Here is a 20,412-nt window from a genome sequence, read left to right as displayed (position 1 = left end):
TTTTTTTGGTTTTTCTCCGGTACCAGGAACCGAACTCACGACCTTGCGCTTGCCAGGCAGGCGCTTTGCCGCTGAGCTAAATCCCCAGCCCCTGCTATAGCTATATTTTTATAAACCTATTCAAAGTCCAAAGGATCAAATCGTCATTGGTGGAATTCGGAGTAGCTCAGTTGATGGAGGGTGGATGCCATGGGCAGTTATTTTTTTTAAAGGTAATTGAATAGTCCAGGGGTAGGTCTGCTTTAGGTGGTAAGTACTACTGTGTAATTCTGTCCCCTAGGCAGCTGCTCATTGGTAGGCCCAGCTTAGCGAGACTGTTTTTTATTCTCACTGAGCCTCTGCTAAATGAGGAACTATCCTTTTTTCTTTTTTATTAGTACATGTGTGCAGTACATTCCTTGTGTGGAGTTGGCACATGTATAGAACACATCTTACTTATTTTTCTCATCCCTTCCCCTCTCTCTGTCCCCTCCCTCCATCTCTTGATCCTCTTCCCATTGGAGAAAGGTCTATCTCCCTACTTCCTATTATCTTTTTTTTGCTCTTTATAATTTGGGTTTCTCATATAAGAGAAATCTTGTGATATTTAAGCTTGTGTGTTTGATTTATTTTATTTAACATCATGGTCTCAAGATTCATCCAGTTCCTACAAATGACTCAAGCTTATCTTTATGGCAGAGTGGTACTCAGTTGTGTGTAAATACCACATTTTCTTTATACATTTATCTTCTAATGGACAGATAGTCCATGCTAGGTTCCTACTTTGGACCCTGCCCAACTTGAAGAGAAAAAACCCAACAGGCCCACCACTCTGTTCAAACAGGAAACCCAGCTCAAGAGACCAAAATAACCCTGTTTATCAGGTCTGTTCTCAGGCTTACAGGAACCCTGCCACGGTCATACTGCTATTCCCACCAGGTGCTTCCCATTAGACACACCAAACCCACCAACGGCCTGTCACAAACTTAAAATTTTCCATCTTCCTTGGCAAGACCCCTTCCCTTGCTTTAACCCCTATAAAATCATACCCTCTTCTTTTGTTTGGGGCCAATGGTCTTTTCACCTTTGGCCCAGCCACACTCAGTCTGAAATAAAGATATCGCTGTTTGCTTCAACCCTGCCTGTTCTAGTGGTCTCAGTCACTCCTCAGGGTTTAGTCTTCACAGTCTACTTCCAAGATTTAGCTAATTTGAATTGTGCTGCTATAAACATGTGTATGCGTCTATCACTATAACATGATGTCTGAAATACTTTCAGGAAGATATCTCGAAGGGGAATAGCTGGGTTGAATGGAATTTCTAATTTTAATTTTTTTTAGGACTCTCCGTATTGATTTCTGTAGTGGTTGTACTAGTTTACATTCTCATTAACAATGTGGAAGGGTTCCTTTTTCCTCTGCGGCCTTGACAGCATGCTATTTGATTTCCTGGTGATGGTCATTCTTTCTGGGGTGGGATGGAATCTCAGTGTTATTTTAATTTGCTTTTCTCTAATGGCCAGTGATGTTGAGCTTTCTTCATGTAATTGTTGGCCATTTGTATTTCTTCTTCTGTGAAGTGTCTGTTTGTTTCACTTGTCCAATTTTTGATTGGGTCTTTGTTTTGGAGGGTCTAATTTTTTTAGTCCTTTATATATTCTAGACACTAGTCCTCTGCCTGAGCAGGAGCTGGCAAAGTTTTCCCCACTCTGTAGGTTTTCTTTTGTTTTCACTTTGTGGTTGTTTCTTTTACTGAACAGAAGCTTTTTGATTTGATATGATCCTACGTGTTGATTCTTCGTACCATTTCCTATTGAACTGTGGTTGTGTTCAGAAAGACCTTGCCTATGCCTATGATTTCAAGAGTTTTACTTATCTTATCCCCCAACTGGTTAAATGTTTCTCTTTTAACATTTAGTTCTTTAATCCATTTTGATTTCAGTTTGGTACATGATTAAAGCTGTGTGTATAGATTCAATCTTGTGCATGTAGATAGCCAGTTTTTCCAACAACATAAAGAGGCTCTGTTTCCTCCAGTGTGTTTTTAGCCCCTTTGTCAAAGATCAAATAATTGAATTGCCTGGGGTTGTTTCTGTATCCTCTGTTCTGTTCCATTGATCTGATGAGGGACTAGTTTGTGAAGTCTCTCTGGCATGTAGGAAATCTTCCATAATCCACCCAAAACTAAATTCGTCCTAGGGTGAAAGGTTCCAACACTTCAGTTAGGTCATTGGTTAAATACATTCAGCCCATATCAGGTGACCCTGATTTCTGGCATCAAATGGTAGAGGAGATCTATTCTCTTCAAGCCCTAGTTTTTATCTGGCAGACCACGAGTATTTGGTATCAGAATTTAACGACTGGAAGTCATGAAGATGGGACAGGCAGGAAATGCATACTCATTGTTGATTTGCTGGTCCAAAACTAAACCATAATTTATATTAAGTACAAATATGAGTCTTTTAAGAAGCAAAAAAATCTCTCTGCTCAGAGGTCCCTGAAGAGTCTCTTAGCAAATGTTAGCAAAGCATTATTCAGAGAACAATTATACAAAGAAGGCTGAGATTTGTAGAAGAAAATCTCATCCCTCTGGTGTAGACAAAAGGGATAAATCCAGATACCTGCTGAGTGGCCTTTATGTGTTTCTAGTAAGTGAAATAAAGGAGCTCTTTCCTGATGCTTAAGTCATGGTTACTCAGGTTGTATTATCCTAAATTATTTTTGCATGGTTCTGTTTTATTAGACAGTGAAAAATAATATTTATCTTTGAGATATAGACAGAAATTATTTAGCCCAGTTCCTGGAACACCTCCAGATAGGGCCTAATGAGGGCTAGAGGGTGTTTTGGTCCTTTTCGGGTGGAGGCAGGGAAAGGAGCTAGTATTTGCAGTGTCATTGAGGCGGTAGGGGGTACAGAATTAGACTGCCCTCGCTCCAGTGTCAAGGACAGCTTTATGAAAGTAAGCTTGATTACTACAGGAGAGTGCTTGTCTTTTAGGAAAGAAACTTGCTGGTTGTTTTTCTTTGCTGGTTAAAAATTGCTTATTCCTTCCCCCACCCCAAACTTCCCTAATTCTGGAAATGTCTGAATGCTTTGTTTTGTGGCCTGAAGCATCTGTGTTCTTGTCTCTTATGTTGAACTATGCAGTATTATCCTTAGAGTACTATTAGTAGAAAAGTGTTATAATGTAGAACAATTGATTCTCCTTTAGGAAGTTTTCAGGTGAAAATGGGGCTTTTCAAAATACATCTCAAAGCTATATAGCATCCCAAAAAGCTATATTTAAGGATACAAAAACTCAAATTACAACTCTATTTAAATTTTCTCAAAGCAGAATGTTTTATCCTTAAAATGAGAAAGACTGCAGTTGGTTGTGGAAGCAAATCCCACTCCTCTTACCGGATGGAGCAAAATGGGGCTCCAGACAGGCCTCAAGGAGTTAATGCTTGTTGGGCATTATTCTTAAACAAATCAAGGGCTGGCACAGCAGCAGCTCCTCCCTGGGGGGCAGGACACAATGTTCCGTTGGAGAGCAGAGGCAGTGCTAGCCTAGCCGCAGTGTTTACTCTCCACCCATCAAGAACCTCGCTGGTGTGGCAGAGAGCACCCAGGCTTGGGATGCTGAGCCCAGAAAGCCACATTTGGTGACTCACCCAGAGAGCACCAAGGCAGCAGTGCAGTGGTGATTGATCACATTCCCTGTTGACACCAACACTTTGCATGAACCTGGCAGGAACGGCTAGAGGCGATGATGCGCAGGTCCCTGGAGCGCACACAGCAGCTGGAGCTGAAGAAGAAGTGTTCCTGGGGAGCATCACTGGCTGCAGGGCCTGGAGGACGTGATGGTGAGTAAAGGACTGTCCGTTGCAGGGCCCTGGTGGGGGTGGTCATGGGCACAGTTGGGTGTCTGGAGGATCTGGGGGAAGCTGTATATAGCCTTATAGGTACCCTTTTCAGATGTGATGTTTGAAACTGCCAAGCTTCTTGTCTGTGCAGTTCCCCTGAAGGGGAGCTGTGCATTCTTCTTGCTAACAGGCAGCAGTTGATATAACTGAGCTCTTACTGAGAGCAAAAGAAAAGCAAAGAAAGTGAACACACAACCTGGTTAACCATATTCAGCGGGCAGGTCCATCTTAATCTGATTTCAGAGAGAAAAGGCAGGAAGCTCAGTCACTGCTCCAGACGTGACTGTGACTGCAAAAGGCAGAGCAGCTGTTATCCTCTAAGAAGGGCTGAATTTTTGTTGTTCTTTCAATTTTGTTTCAAGGTGACTTACTCCATAATCTAGTTCATATTTGTCTTTAAATTTTCAAATGTTTAATATGTAGATTGTTAGTCTCAGGGTGACTTTCCCTCTTTTCAGCGTCACACTGTGTTTCAGTGTCACTTCAGTTCTCAGCATTCTATTAAGGCAGGAGTTGTGTACTAGCCCTTTCTGAGAGCAGATATAGTATAGTTTCTTAACTTTGCTGTATTGTGCTTTTAACCTTTTGGCAGTGAACATACTCTAATTTTTTTTCTTTCTTGAGAAGTCAACAACTCATTTCTTACTTTTCTAATTTCCTAAATAGAAACTCAAGTATACTAAAAAATTGGGACTTTTTTCTTTTACCTCTCTTTGCTCTGATTTTTTGTTGTGTAGGTGAATCAGAAAATACCCCACCCCCTCTAGGTTTAGCAGCCAACACCCTCCCTCCGGATGCAGGGACCACTTCTGCCGCTGTCGAGTCTACCAACGGTATATCTGAGTATCACCGTGCCATAGTATTTTGTGATAATTGTTTTGATCACCTTCCTCCATCACCATGTCTGTTTCAAGCACTGTCACAATTAATTTCTTATTCTGACCTGTTACAACTTTTTTTTTAGAGATGTGAGTGACATGCTCATGTTCCTCTGTTCCTCTGTCATCATGCAGCTCTGCATGCCTTATACACCTTAGTCTTCTGGACACATTTCATCCTCAGCTCACTACCTTCTACCTTCCAAATCTTGTCAATACTTTTGTGCATGTAGATTTTTAGCAGTCTCATTAATCATCTGTTTTAGGCATTAAGTAGTAGAGCATTCCAAACACTTTTGAAAAAAAAAAATCATACAGAGTTCTGAATAGACTATTTGGGCTTAGTGTTAATGTGATTGTATTCTGGGAGAGATGTCTAAGAGGAAGTGGTATGGAGTTCATGGGCACTAGCACTGGAAATCCATATAATGAGGTAACTTAGCTTTGTTCTTGATTTCATCTGTTTGTCTGAAATGTTGTTGTGGATGTAAACTTGGAAAATTCTTATGGTCTGGATCAAGAAAAAAACCAGCAAAACTTTCCCATTTAATAGTGACTTTAGAAATTCAGCCCACCTCTGGCTGGCAAAAATAAAACAAGATAGAAAGGAGATGCAACATTTACCAGCAATATGTAAGATCATTTTTGCAGTACGAATAAATATGCTTGGTTTCTGGCATTCCTTTGACAATATTTTTATTGGTGGTGCACAGATTTTGCTGCACAAGCTGAGTTACTACCTGTAGAGTGGGCAGTGGCTTTTCTTTACAGAGGGTTACAAGTAAAATGGATTAATCACCCACTGGGAATCAGTACCTGGGGCTTTGATAAGGCGAGTGTGATATCTGACCTGGACACATAATTTGAGTAGGCGCCAAAAAACTCAATAAGAAAGACAAAATACTCTAGTGGAATATTTTCAAAACCAAAATTAATATAAAACAGCCCATTTCAAACAAAATATTGAATTTCTAAAGACCAGTGCCATACTAAATAAGCAGAGCCTGAGGCAAAAGGGAAAATGTATACCCCTATATATGTGGTTTTATGTCATTTCCAGTGGTTACATGTATTCCCAGAACAGCCAAGTACTTTAAAATAATGAAAAATTTAAAAGTGGGACTATTAAAACAACATTTCAGGTTTAAATATTTTATATATCCCCCAATCCAAATGTATTACACTTGGAATTCAGCTTTAAGATTGTCATTTGGTCAACAGAAATTGTCAGAGATGACAGTTCTGTCATTTGAAAACAATATGAGCAGAAGAGTTAGCTTTTGAAAACCTCACTGATAAGTTTGATTCCTTGTTTTGGCCATCATGATTTAATTTAGAAACCAGTTTGAAATGACGACTGGAATATGAGAACATGAAACCTAGAGTCACATGTTAAAGTCTTAACCATAACCCACTAAAACATTTGTGAAAGGGCCACTTTGACTCCATCTCTTAGTAAAAGTAAGAAAACCAACTGCTAAAGGTTATTTCACTTTAAATACAGTTCCTTGCTTTCAAATTGCATTTTTTTTTCCAGTGCCCGGAATTGAACTCACGACCTTGCACTTGCCAGGCAGGCGCTGTGCTGCTGAGCTAAATCCCCAGCCCCTCGAATTGTGTTTTTGATCAGGGCATGGTGGCATACACCTGTATTCCCAGCACTAGCTGGCTGAGGCAGGAGGTTTGCTGTGAGTTTGAGGACAGCCTGGACTATAAAGTGAGTTCAAGGCCAGCCTGAACTTCATAATGAAACCCTGTCTCAAAAAGACAACAAAACAACAACAAAAAGACAGCTGGTATACAGATTACATTTTTCCCCAATATGAGCCACAGATAACCTTCAGGAAAAGTTCAGTTTCACCACACACAATTTCATTCAAACCATAGAATGTTTTCAATAGGGATTTGTCTCTGGATCCAGGTTGGTTTTGGTTTTATGTAGTGTTAATACTTTTAAAAATCCCTGGACACAAGAAGATTGTAAGGAATTAGCATAACTTTAGTTGAAATTTTGAATAAGGTTGAATATTTGAAATTTAAGAGAAAAACACAATGAAAGCATTTCAGGCTGGTGGCTACTGTAGCCTGGACATTTCTCGATTAGGATAATGGGATACCAGAATAATGGAAGCACAGTGTACTGTGCCACAGTGGTGTAAGAGGTGTGTGGATGAGGACAGGAAAGAGACTTTGGGATGTGTTTCTTGGTCTATAGTGGTTGAATACCAATGTCTTTAATGCATTTCTCTGCAGCATGTGACAAACTTTCAACATCGACCATGAATTTACCAAAGCAGCCGGAGCCTCCCATGAGTAAACGCCTGTCTTCATCTACCGTGGCTATGTCCTATTCTCCAGACCGAGGCAAGTGAACACGTAGACTTTGTCTTTCAAGTGTGCTTCTTTCTGATGTGGGCATTTTAACATTGGCCTTTGCAAGAGCCCCTTCTTGAGCTTTCTGCAGATACCACCATTGTCCTAACCTTGTGGTCTGAATGTAGGTACCCTACGGCCTTGCTAATGGGACTGTGAAGAGTGGCATGACACTGGATCATTGATGGCAAATCTTTTAGAGCTTTCAGTGATGCAGACGGCCTGCTGTGGCATGGGTACCATAGGTTTGCCATAGGTTGGTGTTGAATAGGGACAGGAATTGATATTCTCCCAGTCTGAAAGAAAGAGTTTGACTTTTCACAGCGCATGTATAGGAGTTAAAAGCAAGTATGTGCCTGGTCAGTGATGGGATGCAGTTGATTAGCCAGAAGGAGCAGAATTGATGAGTCAGAGTTACCTGGGAGACTCGCTCTGTGAAAAAAATGGAGTTCTGTAGTCCTACATTGTTTGTAGACCTGCACATTTCCTAGATGAAAACAGAAACACAGAACTAATACGAGACCCCTAAAAGAGGAAAAGGAAGGCAATCTTTTCAGGTATTGTTTTGAGTCAGAAGGTAACATATAAGACACATGCCAGTTCTAGAACCTGCATAGATGTAATGCCATCCATATTTTAATGGAGGCTTAGATCAGTCATTGGCATCCTGAATTTATACCTTTCACAGTATGGAGGTTAAGGGAGGGCTTTCTATGTGATAAATGTATATTTTAAAGCATCATTGAATCACTGAAGGAGTCAGTTGCCAATGGAGTATATAGCATGTCAAGTTATCCCCAAGGGATGAGTAGGAGGATGTTTGTGACTTGGAAGAGGCTGATGTTCCTTTCTAGTTGTTGTTCGCTGGCATTGACCTGCCCCTTCCATCCCAGAGGCGTGCCATGTGTGTCAGAGTTCCTGTGAGTGTCAGAATGCTGCTAATTTCTGATGCAGTTTATGGGGAAACCCCAGGAACATGGAAGGAATTAAGAGTTGGATGAGAAAACACCTACACCCTCTTTAGGTAGCTGTTCCATTAGTGAGTGTATTCCATAAGTTTTCATTAATTCTTATGGTTCCAGATTGATGTTAAATTCATTTTTCGCATTGTTTAACATGTATTTTATTATGTATTCTTGATAACTGAATTATCTGCTTGTAGATTATAAATTGCAAGTATTTAATCCCCAAACCAGTTACTAGTCAATAGACATCCAGAGAATAGAAAATAATTTTTTGTGTTTGTTGCTATATAAATATGTTCCTAAACCATCAAAATATTTTGGTCATTTAATTTTAGATTATGAAAATTTTATCTTCCATTGAGGCTGATAATCAGTTGGCTGTTATTATTTTTGTGTTTATTTTATTTTCCCCCTATTTACAAGGAAAAGTATAAAGGACTTATTTTAAACTACTATAGGATGACATACTTTATTTTTAAAAATCAGTGTTTTGAGCTATGTCTTAACAGAGAACCTAAAATGAATGTTTTATAGGTATAGTCCTTTTTTCACTGTTAGATCTACTTGGTGAGTAAATGAGTCTATACTAACACCTTGGGAGGTTGTCTAATTCTCGAGTGATGCAGGTCACTATACATAATGACATAGTGAATAAATTCTGGCATCCCAAGAGAATTAATACATGCCCCCAAACTCTAAATGACCCATTATTTGTTTCATTTTATGATGACAAACTACAAAACCATTTTTTGTTAGAATATTTTTATTTTCCATATTTGTTCTGCCACCCCAAATTTAATTTGCATCATGTGTTGTTATTTAAGCATTTTATTTTAATTTTGCTTTTTAAACTTTTCATTTAATTCCATCCCTCAGCTCATCGCACACACCTTAGTCCCACGGAAAGCTTTCTTGTTATGCGACTGTTGACACCCACACAGGCTTCTTTAGCCAGAAGCAGAACTACATTCATATTCTCTGAGCAGGCCAGTGACTCAGGTAAAAGAGGCCAAGCTGATGACACTGAGGAAAAGCCCTAAAGTGGTATTGGTCAGCCTGGGATTTATTCCTGAATTTTTGTATTTTACTTTCTATTTACTGGCTTTGTGAAGTGTCTTCAATGGTTAATAACAGTTTTAATCCAGTAGTGTTTTGCTGTTGCTATATTTAAGTGGTACAGAGGTAAGTGAATTATGTAATTACTGAGAACATGTACATTGGAGAAAAATATCTACTTGATGAACTGTGGTGGTTACTAGACTTTTATTAAGAGATGGTTTGGCAAAGTAGCCTGTAGACCATAGTATCTTGGATCCTGTAACCAGCCCTAGTACTCACAAACTCTTACCATTTTATAAGCCTGTTTGCTCATCTATACAGTGGAGTTGTTTTAAATTGTCATGAGGATTAAGTGAGGTAATGGTATAAATAAGGTAGCATAATGATTGGCACAGAGTAGCATCACCTGGGAACTTCGTAGGAAGGCCAATTCTCAGGCCACACCTGCCCTGGACATTAAAGTCTGACAAACACTGGACCAGACTATCAAAGCCCTTCTTTTATTTATTTTTTATTTTTTTGTCTTTTCTTCCGGTACCAGGAATTGAACTCATGACCTTGCACTTGCCAGTCAGGCGCTTTGCCGCTGAGCTAAATCCCCAGCCCCCTCAAAGCCCTTCTTTTACTAGATCAGATCAAACCATCATATTGCAGTTATTGAGGGTTGATGATTTTTTATGTACAGATGAGCAACGTCTGGTTTCCATTCCTAAGATACAGTATACAGTATTCAGTGAAATAACCTATAAATGACATAAAATGTCTACCTAGTTGTAGCTGCTTCTGAATAGTTACATTTCTATAAAGAAAGTACAGAAGAAGCCAATAATCATGCCACAAGATGTTTATTGTCACTACTCATTAGAGAAATACAACTCAAAATCACAATGGGCTACCACTTCACACCCACTAGGATAGCTAAAACTATGTAAGAGGGAAAATAACACATGTTGGTTGAAGATATGTAGAAACTGGACCAATCACATATTCCTGATGGGGATGAAAAATAGTGCGTAATTTTGGAATACAGGCTGGGAGTTCCTTAAAAATGTTAAGCATGGAGTTATATGACTCGGAGATTCTTGTCCTAGATATAGAACTAAGGAAATTAAAAACATATGTCCACACAAACACTTGTATACAAATGTTTTTTTGCAACATTATTCATAGTAGCCACAAAATGGAAACAGTTCAAATGTCCATCAAATGGTGAGTGGATAAACAAAATATGCTGTATCTCTAAAGTTGAATATTATTCAGCTATGAAAAGGAATGGAGTACTGACACTGCTACAAGATGGATGAACCTCAAAAACATTATGCTAAGTTAAGGAAGACATATACAAAAAAACTATAAATTATGATTCCCCTTACATGAAATATTCACAGTAAGCAAATCTATAGAAATAAAAAGTAGATTAACGGTTATCAGGGACTAGCAGAAGGAAGAAAGGGAGGGCTGCTTAGTGAATAAAGGTTTCTTTTGGGGTGTCTTGAAAATGTTTTGGAATTAGACTGTGATTATAGTTGTACAACCTTGTGAGTATACTAAAAACACTCAGTTGGACACTTTTTAAAGGAGTATTTGATGATATATTAATTCTATCTCAGACAGAAAACTTTGGCAAATAGGAAATATCCCCATTTTGAGAATGAGAAATATTTCATGGATCCCTAAGGCTAAGCCCAGGATCTATGATTTACTAAGAGGACTTAGCATCTAGGCACACTCACCTCTGACATTACAGTGAAAGAATAGACGAAAAAATCAGCAGAGGGTATGAAGTCTAGGGGAGATGAGGCACACACTTCCAGAGTCCTCTCTAGTGGTGTCACTTGGGACTCATTTCTTCCAGCAAAGAATTACAACAATATGTATGAAATGTTGCCAAACAGGGAAGCTTATTACAGACTCAGTGCCAAGGGTTTTTACTGGGGACTGATCATGTACAGGCCTCACTGAGCATATACCCAAATTCCATACTTGTAAGCTGAAAGCAGCTATTCAGCACACACCATATTGTTTTTACAGTTTAGGCACAGTGAGCCACTTGTCAGTTAACAGTGGCAACCCTTGCCAAAATTGAAGTCCCCAGATGCTGGCCAAGGGCCAACCTTGTATATAGGCCCACTCAAGGACAGCAGCGACATTTCCTATTTTTAACTCTTTTTCCTGCATAGTCCACCCCCACAACACATTGCCAAGGTTTCTTTACAGATTACCAGTAAGACCCCAGACAGTGGGATGAGACCAACCTATAGTATTGATCTCACTTATGCCCTTTAGGGATTCTGGTTTTTCGGTTTTTCGGTTTTTCTCCGGTACCAGGAACCGAACTCACGACCTTGCGCTTGCCAGGCAGGCGCTTTGCCGCTGAGCTAAATCCCCAGCCCCCCCTTTAGGGATTCTGGACTTAGCAGTGAAAGCGAATCCCATTAACCATAAGGGTCTATTTTAGGTAGCCAGGTGGCTTCCTTTGTTAGTTCTTTATGAATCATCTTTTTACTTAGGCCCTGCAGAGCTCTGGCCAGTAAATTGAAGGTGACCTGAACATCTTCTGGGGCTAAGGCAATGTCGTGATAGTCGGGCACACACATAAGAAGTACAATTCCTTAGGACTCCCATGGTTCCCTGGAGACCAAAAGCTGATGATGTTAGGGCACACAGAGCTAATATGCTGCTGGGCAGGTGACCTGTATTGTGACCTCCCACTGTGATGTCTCTTATTCCAGGTTACTCAGTCCAGTGTGAATTTAGTTCAGTCTTTGGTTCCAGAGGGGCAGCCTGAGGCTGTCACTCCCAAACTAGTTCATCTACCTAGCAAGTATGGATGCCATCTAGAGGTATTTTGCAGAGACCTTGCAGGAGCTGGCCCACTTTTGTTGAGGTGTGCTGTTATGTGCCATCTAGGTTCATCATTCGATGCTCATAGCAGCTCATAAAGACAGCACAGGGAGTTTTCCTTCTGGAAGAAGATAACAAAAATAACAAAGGTCTTTGTAACAGTATCCCCTATACCCCGCCCCCAGGTGCTTGGGCTTAATATATTTCTTCATATCCCATTTAGCAGACAAAACTACATTTTCTCAATCATCCCTACTCACACCCTTAAAGACAAAATCATTTTTACAATCTTTTTTGGGAGAGGGATTGGGGCTTGAACCCAGGGCCTTCACACTAAGCTGTATCCCCAGCCTTTATGTTTTGTTTTGAGACAGGATCTTACCAAGTTGCAAATTGCCATGGCTGGACTCAAACTTGTGACTCTCCTACCTCAGCCTCCCAAAGTTCTGAGATTATAGGCATGCGCCACTACACCTGGCTAAAAAAAAAACTTTTTATCCAACTCAATCAGACACATGTTTAGGCATTAGGACAAAATCCAAAATTTTCAAAATAGGGTTTATATCACCTTTGGTCCTTTTTTTCTTGGTCATTTATCCAGTGAGCAGTCTAAAGAAGATCAGTCTCTGCCCTGCCCCATGATAGCTGTATTTAACAAATTGCTTTACTGAGGTGTGTGTACTGGGAAGAAAGTGAGTGGAGTCACTGAAACTATTTTGGAAAATCAAACACAAGACAACAGTACTGACATATCCCCTAGAGGGAATGGAGTGCAGTTTGTCAGGAGTGGCTGAAGGGGTCATGTTCCAACCTTTCTCAGCCTGCAGCTTTTTACAGGGTCACAAGTTGGGAACGCACACAGCCTCTGCATTAGAAATATAGAGCTGAGGGGCAGCTTGATTTTGAATGGTCCCGTTACAGAACAATCCCTCTGGGTGCTTGTGTGGACCCAGATGGTCAAGCATTATCTAGGATGTTTTCACAGAGTAGGCCCCATGGAAAAATGTTCTATATTTGTATCAGTTGATTTTTAAGACTCCAAAGTACTATGTATCTCTGTCTGGACTGGGGATATAGTTCAGTGTGAAGGCCCTGGGTTCAAACCCCAATACCCCCCCCCAAAAAAAAAGTGTAAAAACTATTTTGTCTTTAAAGATGAGAATAGGGATGACTGAGAAAATATTTTTACATCTTCCCTTTTCCAGAGTCTTCATTAGATAAAAATCCCCAGTTACAGAGACTTACTCCCACTTACTGCGGACAAAAATCAAGAAAGTTGTTTCCCACTTCCACTTGGAGGAGCAAACAAACCCAAAAGCATAGCTCCACTGCACATTTTCCCTCCTTTAACTAGCATGGCCAAAAGCTGCCAGGGGATCCATCAAACCAACTCTCTTGTGGTCATCTTCAGATTCCGTAGGCAACTTTCACCTCTCACAACAGATAGCAACTTGGCTGCTGGTTCATACCATGGATGATTCCATAGTCGTCCACACAGCATACATTCATCATCCTTTGCACCTTTATCCTGCCTCTTCCCAAACAATTCTTTTACCACATTTCAGTGAATCAGGGTCATTCTAGTGATTCCCACTTCTGACATCAGTTGTCTGAGGTCTCCTAGGCCTCTCCCAAGATTTGATGATTTACCAGGAGAAAGGAGTACTCAAAAGACTCAGCATATTTGTACTCATCATTATGATTTACTACAGTAGGATGCACTCAAGTAGCAAAGGGAAGAGGTACATGGGGAGAAATGCAAAGAAAACCAGGTATAAGTTTTCAAGGTTCTTCTCTTAGTCACACTGAATGTGATTAGTTCCCCCAGCAAGTATTGTGACAACACATGTGAAATACTGACAACTTAGAACTCTCTTTAGAGACAGCACCCAGAGTTTTTACTGAGGTGGTCATGTTAGGCACCCTCTGCCAGCCACATACCCAAATTCCAGACACCTGAATGTATGCTATTATATATAGAAACAGTTTAAGTACTCACCAGTTAATAGCAGGAATCTTCCTGAAATCTTAAGTTCCTAGTGCCGGCCAAGGACCAACCTTATAAGCAGCCTCTTCCAAGGACAGTGGTCAGGTCAGCTATGTTAATTGCATAAGGAAATTGAGATTTAGAGAAGTCAAGTGACTTGTCCAAAGTGATCCTGCTATTAGGTGGCAGTGCAAGATCTGTCTGGGTCCAAAGTACAGACTTTTAACTTCTGAAATGAACTGGACTCTTGAGTCTGAGAGCCTTTTTAAGATAGGATCTATCCTACAATAGAAAAAGTGTTTTGAGAATGGATTGTCTGTGTTAACTTTTAATAGAAATGTGTTATTTCCAACTTCCTGTCTCCCTGCTTTTTCCATCTGCTCTTTCTGTCTTTTTTGGCTGTTGTACTTTAACTCTCTAGTATTCTATGCCTGTCTTCATGTAGCTCCTGGTGGCCCCCTTAAATCTTCGTTCAAGTCTTCTCCCACGAGAACCATTGAGAGGAAGAAGGCTACACTTACATCTGGTGTAGGAGATGCTGGAAAAGGAGCCCCTATAGGAGCAGAGGCCTCTCCGGTAAGTTTAAACTCACTCACTTCTGTGGACTGTTGATTACTTGCTGCACTTGACCTGGGGTCTACATTTCTGTCAGTCTCTAGTGACTGATCATGGGGGAGATTTAATTTAAAATTTTACCCAACCTTTGCAAATAATTTAACTTTTTGCATACCCTTAAATCTTGATGCTTTTAGAAATTTCCTAATGACATCCTTGTTATAGCTTGCCCTCCAAAGGATAGGAGTCAGGCAGAGTGTTTCAAGTGTCTTTTCTCTGCTTCTTTGGGTGTATCAGATTCTGGGCAAGTCTTGCCTATTTAGATAACTAGAACTGAGGTTCTAGGTCAACCACCACCCAAACAGTAGCCTTAAAATATTTTTGATGTCATTACTGATACAATCAGTAAAATACATGTTGAACAGCTACCCCCAAATTTGTGTATTTATTTAGAAATTATGCATGCCATACTACTTATGTTATCATTTGCTACAAAGTGAATTACTCCAAACCTTACTGGCTTAAAATAAATGCTTCTTATCTCATGGGGCTTTTGGATGCAAAATTCAGAATGTTAGCTGGATGGTTCTGGTACAGGGTCTTTCATGAGGATGTAGTCAAGATGCTGGCTAGGGCTGCTGCATCTGAAAGCTGAACTGGGCCTCTTCTGAGATATTCATCACATGGCTGCAGGCAGGAGACCTCAGTTCCTTGCTCTGTGGGGCTCTCTGTGAAGCTGCTTGAGTATCCACATAACATGCCAGCTGGCTTCTTCCAGGGCAAGCAATCCACGAGAGAGCACAGGAGGGAAACTGCATTACCTTTTATATCCAACTTGTCTCTTGTGCCACATGCTTTTCATCAAAACCAAGTCATTAAGATCAATCTACTCCGAAGGGGAAAGGAATTTAGGCTCTACCTTTAAAGCGAGGGATATAAAAATATGTGAACTTATGTTAAAAATACTGCATTACTTTACTATTGGACATTTTTTTGGGATCAAACCCTGAGCCTCACTCATTCTAGGCAAGCACTCTAACATCAAGCTATATCTCTAGCCCTGTTTGGCATTCTATAACATACTTTCCGTTCATATTCATTGTGGCCCTGAGATTCTTAAAAGAGACATATTTCTAACTCTTGGATTTTGCTGTAGGATGGATTATTGTGGAAGGAGGCTGAGATTTGTGGATGTGGGGTCCAAATGAGGATTTGTTACAGAAAAACGTGATAGGGAAAGAAGAGAACTTATCCTTGTGGAGCACTTTCTACAGGCCAGACACTGATGTCTGTTCGCTTTTCTGTTCTGCCAATAGAGAAATGAGTGGGTTACACTCCCCATTGCAACCCAGTATGCTGTCAGGTTCTACAGCTCGCTGTCTTGGATGTTATAACCATGTTCTTACTTACCTTTAAGTTTTTGTAGTGAGCCTGTGTCTTTGTACTCTTTGCAGTTCCTTTATGTCCAAGACCATAATATAATTCTGTTGTTAGGGCCAGGGATATAGCTCAGTGGCACAAGCACCTGCCTAGCAAGCGCAAGGTCCTGAGTTCGATTCCTGTACCAAAAAAAAAAATTCTGTTGTTAGTTTCTCATAATATAACAAGGGAGTAAGGTGGAAAATTGTTACTATTTTTGCTGGATTCCCTAAATGTGATGACCCCATGGTGTCTCCCAGCAAATTTTCCCATCACATGAAGCATTATAGCTTCTTATTGATCCCTCTTAAGCCTGTACATCACTTCCATCTGGGACTTTTTAGAAATTGAGGAGGTAGTACCAGTCGTGGGCTGTGGCTACCCTATTCTGTCTCCCCAACAGATGGAGAAAGTGAAGAAGGGGCAACGAGTGACAACTTCTTTTCCCACTGCGAGCCTTGGGTCTCCACTGAGAAGATGCGAGCTTCCCGGAGTCATTTCTAAGAGGTCATCTTCTCCTGTGATAGCCAAGTAAGCATCTCTCCTTTTTGCCAGGTTTTCAGCTCAGGGTTGAGAGCTAGTTTTGGGACTTGGTGCCATCCAAAATTGTAACTCCGGATCCCCTATAAGCCATGGCCAAGCAGAATTGGGGAGTAGGAGAAATGCTGGCATTGATTGTGTTTCTTTTGGGTAAATGGTGGGCCATTGTTTGTCTCTATAACAGAGAGACAATAATAACCTGTCAGCCATGACCAGCAATATGTTTTTTTTTAATAAACCAAATAATTTTATCTTACTAAATAATACCAGATAACAAAAAGCAAATTTACAATAGCTCTGTGGCCACTATTTTAAATCATTAAGATATTTTAGTAGTAGTAAACCTGGGCATGATGGCACACACCTGTAATCCCAGCACTCTGGGAGGCTGAGGAGGATCACAAATTCAAGCCCAGTTTGGGCAGTTTAGCAACTTAGAGATGTAGTTCAGTGAGAAGGCATTAAATTCAATCCCCAGTACAGATGTAGTTCAGTGAGAAGTCACTGGGTTCAATTCCCAGTACCAGTAGTAACTGAGAAGAGTAATTCAATCCAGCTGTACAGTGGAAATATCTTTAGGAGTAGTGAGGAAGTGAAATAGAATTTAATTTATTTGGGAAAACAGAGTTTTTATATACTGAGAACCATATAGAGTAAACGATGTTTAGTGCATCAGTTTGGTTCAGAGAACGTAGGATAAATCAAATTTAATGAACACTTGGGAATTTCTTTAAAATAGCTGAAGACATCAGCTGTTATTTCTAATGTGTTTTGTTCTAACAGTGTTCAGTGTTTTTCTCAGAGGTCACTATGGTTTTTATAGGAATATTGATACCTGTTACTAACATTTCTGCCCCCATAAGGAATGCCCTTCCATGGTGCATACCTGAATTAGTAACATGTTTTAAGATATTTATTTATTCTTTTGGTTCATGGCGTCCTGTCTGTGCTAGTTTTGCTTGTCTTTGGTTATGCTGGTATTCTCTTGCAAGCTTGTTAAAGTAACTATGTAACCTTTTTACTCTCATCTTCTCTTTGTCTCCAGCATATTTATTTAAAACATTATGATACCTTGGGATGATTTGACTAATATTTTGTCTTATTTTTCTTTTTTTATTTTAAAGAGAGTAGTAAAAAAAAGAACAATAGCAACATACCAACATCACAGACATAAACAAAACAAAGCAAGAACATTAAAAGTGATACAGGGTTTCAAAACAAAATGATAGGAATTAACAGCGGTTGTTATACTACATATTGTTACCTTCAACTGCGTTGCTCAGATTACCAGATATAAGTATGGAAGATTGTTCAAACCATTAAAGAGAATAAAAAGTAACTATTAAGTAAAACTTTAGAGATAATACAGTTTCACTAGATAAGATGGTAAGAATTTACCAATGGTTGTTTCATTGCATATTGTTGTCTTCAAATCAATTCCTCAGATTATCAGATATAAGCATGCAATATTGGTCAGAATATAAAAAATTTCAAGCATTAACTGTTCCATTCAGTATACCATCAGACATCAGCAGTACAGTTATCTCATATATAATATATATATATATATTTGCCTGCCTTCTTTCTTTTTCTTCTTTCCCTCATCCCAGTTGTTCCTTCCTTTGATCAATTTCTTTCCCTTTCATATCTTCTACTGTACATTTTGAATTCTACTTACTCTTTCAGGTTCCTACACTGGAGAGAAAATTCGATGTTTACACATGGGGGTCTGGTTTATTTCACTTATGAGTATGGTCTCTAGTTACATCCATTTACCTACAAAAACCTCAAGTTTATCTTTTTTATAACTGAGTAATACACCATTATATAAAAATACCACATCTTTTTTATCCATTCCTCAGTTGATGGGCATTTGGGTTGTTTCCAAGATTTAGCTATAACAAATTGTGCTGCTATGAACATGGGTGCACATACATCACTGTGGTATGATATTTTTAATTCTTCTGAGAAAATACCCAGAAGGGGACAAGCTGGGTTAAGTACGACTTGTATTCCTAGCTTTGTGAGGAATCTCCAAACTGATTGCAACAGTGGTTTCACCAGTCTACACTCCCACCAACAGTGCAGTAGGGTTCCTTATTCCCCACAGCTTCTCCAGCATTTGATATTGGTTGATTTCTTGATGATAGCCATTCTCTGTGGGGTGAGATGTAATCTCAATGTTGTTTTAATTTGCATTTCTCGAATGACTAATGATGTTGAACATTTTTTTCATATATTTATTCGCCATTAGTATTTCTTTGTGTGAGAAGTGTGTATTCATCTCAGATGCCAATTTTTGGATTGGATCTTTTAATTTGGGGGGCCTTAATTCTTTAAATGTTCTAGATAAAAGTCCTTTATCTGAGGGGAAGTTGGCTAAATTTTTTCTCAATTCGAGAGTTTTCTTTCTACTCTATTGGTGATTTTTTTTTTTTGATGTGTAAAAACTTTTCAGTAAAATGAGATCCCAGTTGTTGATTCTTTCAAGTATTTCCCATGCAGTTTGGGTTTTGTTCATGAACTCTCCTACCTCTGTGTCTTCAAGATTTTTGCCTACTTTCTCTTCCAAAAGATTTAGTGTTTCTGTTTTAATATTTAAAACTTTGATCCATTTTGACTTTAGTGAATGGTGGAAGACATGGGTCTAGTTTTAGTCTTCAGCATGTGGAATGCCAGTTTTTCCAGCACCATTTATTAAAGAGGCTATCTTTCTTTCAGTGAATATGTTTGACTCCTTTGTCAAAGATAAGGTGGATGAGTGTGTTTATAGTTGTGTCTGCATCTTCTAATCTGTTCTATTGATCTTCAGGTCTGTTTTTTTGCTAGTACCATGCTGATCTTATCACAGTAGATTTGTATTATAATTTCAAGTCAGGAATTGTGATGTCTCCTGCTTTTCCTTTATTTCCCAGGATTACTTTTGCTATTCTAGGCCTCTTCTGGTTGCAGATGAATTTTAGGAATGTTTTCTCTGGATCTGTGAGGTATACTAATGGTATTTTAATTGGGATTGCATTGAATCTGCACAGCAATATTAGGAGTATGTCCATTTTCACAATGTTGTTTCTTCCTATCCATGAGCAAGGAATATCTTTGCTATTTCTGAAATCCTCTTTGATCTCTTTTTGTAGAGTAATGTAATTTTCACTGTATAGATCTTTTGCTTTGTTAGATTGATTCCTAAGTATTTCATCTTTTTAGGTGCTATTGTGAAAGGTGTCGTTTCTCTAATTTCTCTCTCAGACTGTTTGTTGTTTGTGTACTGGAATCTATTGATTTTTGAATGTTGGCTTTGTATCCAGCTATGCTACTGAATTTGGCTATTAAATCTATAAACCTTTTGGTGGAGTTTTGAGGGCCTTCATGTAGAGTATCATGCCATCTGTGAATAATGATAATTTCACTTCTTCCTTTCCTATTGTTACTCCTTTTATTTCTCTCTCTTGTCTAATTGCTATAGATAATAGTTCCAGAACTATATTGAGTAGGAGTGGTGACACTGGACATCCTTGTCTTATTCCTGATTTTAAAGTGAAAGCTTTCAGTTTTTCACCATTTAGTATGATGTTAGCTGTTGGTTTATCATAGATGGCTTTGATGAGCTTGAGGTACAGACCATCTATTCCTATTTTCTGTAGGGTTTTTATCATGAATCAGTGTTGGACTTTATCGAAGGCTTTCTCTACATCAGTGGAGATGATCATGTGATTTTTGTCTTTGGCTCTATTGATATGGTGTATTACATTAATTGGTTTGCATATATTGAACCATCCCTGCATTCCTGGGTTGAATCCCACTTGGTCATGGTGTATGATCTTCTTGATGATTTGTCGTATTGTTTGTTAGCAATTTATGGAGAGTTTTTGCATCTATGTTCATTAGGGAGATTGGCCTGTAGTTCTCTTT

At 39.3% G+C, this 20,412-nt stretch overlaps 1 protein-coding gene across 1 annotated transcript in view; it reads left to right on the top strand.

The window, feature by feature from the left end:
* The window catches only part of Map7d2 (MAP7 domain containing 2), a gene marked incomplete in the record, with an annotated part of 121,538 nt that overhangs the window by 70,574 nt on the left and 30,552 nt on the right, over positions 1-20,412 (top strand). Inside the window, 6 exon segments of the mRNA XM_013506304.1 lie at positions 3,712-3,823; positions 4,621-4,716; positions 7,015-7,125; positions 8,976-9,098; positions 14,435-14,565; positions 16,367-16,494. Of these exon segments, the coding sequence (XP_013361758.1) occupies positions 3,712-3,823; positions 4,621-4,716; positions 7,015-7,125; positions 8,976-9,098; positions 14,435-14,565; positions 16,367-16,494 (701 nt within the window).

This window comes from Chinchilla lanigera, unplaced genomic scaffold, assembly GCF_000276665.1.
Source record: "Chinchilla lanigera isolate Chin_1 unplaced genomic scaffold, ChiLan1.0 scaffold00108, whole genome shotgun sequence".
NCBI classification, from domain to species: Eukaryota; Metazoa; Chordata; class Mammalia; order Rodentia; family Chinchillidae; genus Chinchilla; species Chinchilla lanigera.
The sequence above is the reverse complement of the archived record's forward strand: the minus strand, read 5'-3'. Positions and strand labels throughout refer to the sequence as shown.